General features: G+C 51.8%; 1 protein-coding gene across 1 annotated transcript in view; it reads left to right on the top strand.

Annotated features, from left to right (window-relative positions):
• The window catches only part of LOC106609322 (metallophosphoesterase domain-containing protein 1), a 45637-nt gene that overhangs the window by 19732 nt on the left and 19905 nt on the right, over positions 1 to 6000 (top strand). The window contains exon 4 of the mRNA XM_014208000.3: positions 1185 to 1410. Within this exon, the coding sequence (XP_014063475.1) occupies positions 1185 to 1410 (226 nt within the window). The remainder of the gene's footprint in view (positions 1 to 1184; positions 1411 to 6000) is intronic.

Below are 6000 nucleotides of genomic sequence, written 5' to 3' on the forward strand. Positions count from 1 at the left end.
TTCTTTGCGACGTCTACAGTAGGCCACACATTTGTTGCTGTTAAATCATGCCAGTATGTAAACTTGCCTTTGTTTTTAGGTGCAAAAATCATGTTGTAAGATCATTCTTATGGTTTAAGTAAGAAAAACTAAAATCAAGGTCCGTGAAGTTTATTTCCATTGTGTCTATCTGTACAATAAGCCTATAAAAAAAGTTTACATTCTTCCTATTTTCTGTTCCTCCAATTCTCTTACCCCCTTTCCCCCCTTCTGTCTCTCTGGATGCTGTCACTGTTCTCTGACTGGCTGTTGTGACAGAGCCGTCTCTTGATTTGGCAGCCTCTGCTAAAGCTGAGTTTAATTACTCCTTTTCAGCAGCACGACACACACTCACACACACACACACACACACACACACACACACACACACACAGCATGCCACATCGTTCTCGCAGTAATTGTCAAAAAACGCGCAGTGATTGAAGTCTCCGTCAACCGTGCTACCTGACAAACGGCGAAGCGTCTCACGTCTCGTAGACAAAGAAGACCCCCAGATTTGTCATGGTTTTTCACAAGTTTTTTTTCATCAACCCTTTGAAAACATTAGGGGATATGTAGATGTGTGTGTTGGCCTGCCAGTGTTTGACAGGCAGCGTGGATCGAATAGCCAATTAAAGAGGAGGAGTTACACTTCAGGATTATTGACTGGGTTTGGATGAAGGGTCCATTCTATGATAAAGATGCGCAAGCAATGGTTCATGTAGAAAAAAGTTATTCAGATAGAATATGTTTGTTATTTACTATAGTCCTAAAATCATTTTATTTAGAATATTCCTAAAATCAAAACAATTACTATATTCCTAAAATGCTAAATAATGAAATAACTGTATTGAAAGTTCCCTGAAATATTTCCTTTCCTATTCCTTTGTTACCTGTGATTAATGGAACTGTGACTGCCAGATGAGAGATGTCTTTGTGAGAACGAACAAAGCACATTTGATTGTTGACACTATTGCAACTAACATGGATCGGAGCTAGTAAGACCCATGACAGATGAGACAAAAAGAAAGAAATTCCGTTTCAATTAAATTCTCTGTTTCCATTGGATTTTGGTACTCTGTTGCACCTGTAGAAGTTTGTTGAATGGGTGTGGACTACTTCTGAACTGATGGTCCATTTTCTCCTCTCTCTCCTCTCTCTCCCAGGCACCTTGCCCTACGACATAAAGATAGTGATTGCAGGGAACCATGAGTTGACCTTTGACCAGGAGTTCATGGCTGACCTGATCAAGCAGGACTTTTACTACTTCCCGTCGGCCTCCAAGCTGAAACCAGAGAACTACGAGAACGTCCAGTCCCTGCTCACCAACTGTATCTACCTGCAGGACTCAGAGGTCACCGTACGCGGCTTCCGCATCTACGGCTCCCCCTGGTGGGTGACTCTGTAACTGCAGTATACCTGATAGTGGACAACACTCCTACTACTTAATCTATTTCTATCTATCAATCTTCTCTCACAACCACTTTGTCCTTTCTCTCCACTTAATTTCCTGTCAGCCATTCACTCACCCTCCTCTCCACACACTTCCTCCCATGCTCTTTTTTTCATTGGCTACCTCTTTCCTTCCTCTCTTCCTTACTGCCTGCCTCCCTCCCTCTCTCCTCTCCTGTTCTCTCTCCCTGGTCATCGCCGGGGGGTGTGTGTGTGTGTGTGTGTGTGTGTGTGTGTGTGTGTGTGTGTGTGTGTGTGTGTGTGTGTGTGTGTGTGTGTGTGTGTGTGTGTGTGTGTGTGTGTGTGTGTGGTGGGCTGGTTTACAAATGCTCCATAATGCACTATGTGTTTTTGGTGAGGGGCCCCAGAGGTAGTGTGTAGGCACTGGGATGGGTGTGGGGCCCCCTGTGCTAGGTAATTGGTTTGCTGAGATAGTGGGGTCCCTTGAGTTAGAGGAATAGCCGCTATGGAGAGATGCCTCAGGTGTGTTGAGAGAGCGAGAAGGAGGAGAGAGAGGAAGGAGGGATGGGGAGAGAGAGGAAGGAGGGATGGGGAGAGAAAGGAAGGAGGGATGGGGAGAGAGAGGAAGGAGGGATGGGGAGAGAGAGGAAGGAGGGATGGGGAGAGAGAGGAAGGAGGGATGGGGAGAGAAAGGAAGGAGGGATGGGGAGAGAGAGGAAGGAGGGATGGGGAGAGAGAGGGAGGAGGGATGGGGAGAGAGAGGAAGGAGGGATGGGGAGAGAGGAAGGAGGGATGGGGAGAGAGAGGAAGGAGGGATGGGGAGAGAGAGGGAGGAGGGATGGGGAGAGAGAGAGAGGAAGGAGGGATGGGGAGAGAGAGGGAGAGAACTGAAAACAGAGGGTGTGAGAGGAAGAATGGTGCACACGGCTTCAATTCAGTAACACCGGCCGGGCTTGGCTGGTGCAGTAGGCTTGTTACAGAAGGCAGATTAAATTGTGTGTGTGTGTGTGTGTGTGTGTGTGTGTGTGTGTGTGTGTGTGTGTGTGTGTGTGTGTGTGTGTGTGTGTGTGTGTGTGTGTTGCAGCAGCCCGAGGCTCTGTTCCTCCAGCAGAGGGACTCCAGCTGGAGGCTCCGTGTGTTCCCCTCTCCACACTGTCTGCTGCCTCTATTGCTCTACCTCTCCTCATCCCTCCCTCTCTCCCTCAATCCACCTGTCTGTCTGCGCTCCACATGTCGCTGGCTCGGCAGTGGGAGCACGGGGGAACGCGGGGGAACGAGGATGTCTCTTTCTCTCTCTAATCTTTGTCAGGAGCAGTGGGACAGCGCCTGCTTTACCCGCTCCAGTCCCGTCTCCATGGCGATGCCAGACTGGGACTGCTTTATGGCCTGTGACCGGCCTGTACTGTAGCCTCGGGGTGGTGGGAGGAAAGAAGCCTCTCTGTCTGTCTGTCTGTCTGTCTGTGTCTCCTGCCCTGATGAGTCATCTGCCCTGAATTAACTGTAACCGCACAGTCGTCCTCCCCTCTGCTCCAGTCGTTCTCCCCTCTGCTCCAGTCGTTCTCCCCTCTGCTCCAGTCGTTCTCCCCTCTGCTCCAGTCGTTCTCCCCTCTGCTCCAGTCGTCCTCCCCTCTGCTCCAGTCGTTCTCCCCTCTGCTCCAGTCGTTCTCCCCTCTGCTCCAGTCGTTCTCCCCTCTGCTCCAGTCGTTCTCCCCTCTGCTCCAGTCGTTCTCCCCTCTGCTCCAGTCGTTCTCCCCTCTGCTCCAGTCGTTCTCCCCTCTGCTCCAGTCGTTCTCCCCTCTGCTCCAGTCGTTCTCCCCTCTGCTCCAGTCGTTCTCCCCTCTGCTCCAGTCGTTCTCCCCTCTGCTCCAGTCGTTCTCTCCTCTGCTCCAGTCGTTCTCTCCTCTGCTCCAGTCGTTCTCCCCTCTGCTCCAGTCGTTCTCCCCTCTGCTCCAGTCGTTCTCCCCTCAGCTCCAGTCGTCCTCCCCTCTGCTCCAGTCGTCCTCCCCTCTGCTCCAGTCGTCCTCCCCTCTGCTCCAGTCGTCCTCCCCTCTGCTCCAGTCGTCCTCCCCTCTGCTCCAGTCGTTCTCCCCTCAGCTCCAGTCGTTCTCCCCTCTGCTCCAGTCGTTCTCTCCTCTGCTCCAGTCGTTCTCCCCTCAGCTCCAGTCGTTCTCCCCTCTGCTCCAGTCGTTCTCCCCTCTGCTCCAGTCGTTCTCTCCTCTGCTCCAGTCGTTCTCTCCTCTGCTCCAGTCGTTCTCTCCTCTGCTCCAGTCGTTCTCTCCTCTGCTCCAGTCGTTCTCCCCTCTGCTCCAGTCGTTCTCTCCTCTGCTCCAGTCGTTCTCTCCTCTGCTCCAGTCGTTCTCCCCTCTGCTCCAGTCGTTCTCCCCTCAGCTCCAGTCGTCCTCCCCTCTGCTCCAGTCGTCCTCCCCTCTGCTCCAGTCGTCCTCCCCTCTTCTCCAGTCGTCCTCCCCTCTGCTCCAGTCGTTCTCTCCTCAGCTCCAGTCGTTCTCTCCTCTGCTCCAGTCGTTCTCCCCTCTGCTCCAGTCGTTCTCTCCTCTGCTCCAGTCGTCCTCCCCTCTGCTCCAGTCGTCCTCCCCTCTGCTCCAGTCGTCCTCCCCTCTGCTCCAGTCGTCCTCCCCTCAGCTCCAGTCGTTCTCCCCTCTGCTCCAGTCGTTCTCCCCTCTGCTCCAGTCTTTCTCCCCTCAGCTCCAGTCGTTCTCCCCTCTGCTCCAGTCGTTCTCTCCTCTGCTCCAGTCGTTCTCTCCTCTGCTCCAGTCGTTCTCTCCTCTGCTCCAGTCGTTCTCTCCTCTGCTCCAGTCGTTCTCTCCTCTGCTCCAGTCGTTCTCTCCTCTGCTCCAGTCGTTCTCTCCTCTGCTCCAGTCGTTCTCTCCTCCCTCCATCTCCCTTCTTCCCCTTTTCTTTCCCTGTCTCTTTTCCTCCATTCTTCTCCCTCAATCCCCTCAGCCATCACTATTCCACAAAGCCCTGCTACAAGCCCATATCTCTCCTTCTCCCCATCCCTCCATCCATCTTTACTTCTGTTCTGTCATCCTTCAATCACTCATTCTCTCTTTTATCCCTCCATCCATCCCTCTCTCTTCATGGGGGTCTGATTGCATGTGGCTCGCAGCATGGTGCTTTCTTGTCCGTCCCATGTCCCTGTCACAGACACACACACACACACACACACACACACACCACACACACACACACACACACACACACACACACACACACACACACACACACACACACACACACACACACAGCTCCACAATCCCTATCCCTACCCCCCAGTCTCCAGCCAAAATTCGATCTGAACATAGCATGCTGCATCCTACCCAAATCCTAACAATTTGTCATTCTCTGAAATGTGGAATCAAAAGGACAGCATGGAGTGTGTGTGTGTGTGTGTGTGTGTGTGTGTGTGTGTGTGTGTGTGTGTGTGTGTGTGTGTGTGTGTGTGTGTGTGTGTGTGTGTGTGTGTGCGTGTGTGTGCCTCTGTTCCTGTTCTGACGGTAATGCAAGTTTACAAGTAATTTGTCATGGGCGTATCGCAAAGCCACCCCGCGTCTCGGAGCTAAAGGGACAGGGAGGCAGAATGGAAGGTGTGTGTGTGTGTGTGTGTGTGTGTGTGTGTGTGTGTGTGTGTGATGGAGGCAGAACAGAAGAGCGCCGAACCATAGTCTTAACGGTAGTGTGGGAGGCATGGGAATTAGCCACAGTGGTCGTCTTTTCAAAGCCCAAACGAGGGAGAGGAGCCACTACACACAACACAAGCTCAGAAACACAGCGGAACGAGGGAGAGGAGCCACTACACACAACACAAGCACAGAAACACAGCGGAACGAGGGAGAGGAGCCACTACACACAACACAAGCACAGAAACACAGCGGAACGAGGGAGAGGAGCCACTACACACAACACAAGCACAGAAACACAGCGGAACGAGGGAGAGGAGCCACTACACACAACACAAGCACAGAAACACAGCGGAACGAGGGAGAGGAGCCACTACACACAACACAAGCACAGAAACACAGCGGAACGAGGGAGAAGGATGAGAAAGTGGAGCGAGTGAGGGGAGTTTTAATGTAGACCTGCTTAACTGTGCCTGGGATTTTATTCCTTTGTTTTTTTGACTGTGTCTGAGAGGGCAGAGGTGGCAGCATTAGTGTAGTCTACAGCTGTGTGTGTGCGTGTGTGTCAGAATGTATGAGGTCTCGGGAACACATGTTTTGCTTTACACGGGGGAGAGAGAGCTCCTCGCTTCGCTGCAGACATCCAATGTAGCTAATCACATGGCTAATTAAGGAGATCACAACACTGTGTGTGTGTGTGTGTGTGTGTGTGCGTATGCCCTGCTGGTATAGCCAAGAAGTGAACTATAAATGATGTAGCCTATTTAAATGATTAGCAGAGACTGCGTGGGCCTGATTCAATTCAGTCCCACAAACGATGAATTGAATTGTGATTCAGTGGTAATCTCCACACCGGTGATTCAGTTCATCGTAAACCAGTCCCACAAACGATGAATTGAATGGTGATTCAGTGGTAATCTCCACACCGGTG

The sequence above is a fragment of the Salmo salar genome, chromosome 07 (assembly GCF_965601325.2).
Source record: "Salmo salar chromosome 07, fSalSal1, whole genome shotgun sequence".
Lineage (NCBI taxonomy): Eukaryota > Metazoa > Chordata > Actinopteri > Salmoniformes > Salmonidae > Salmo > Salmo salar.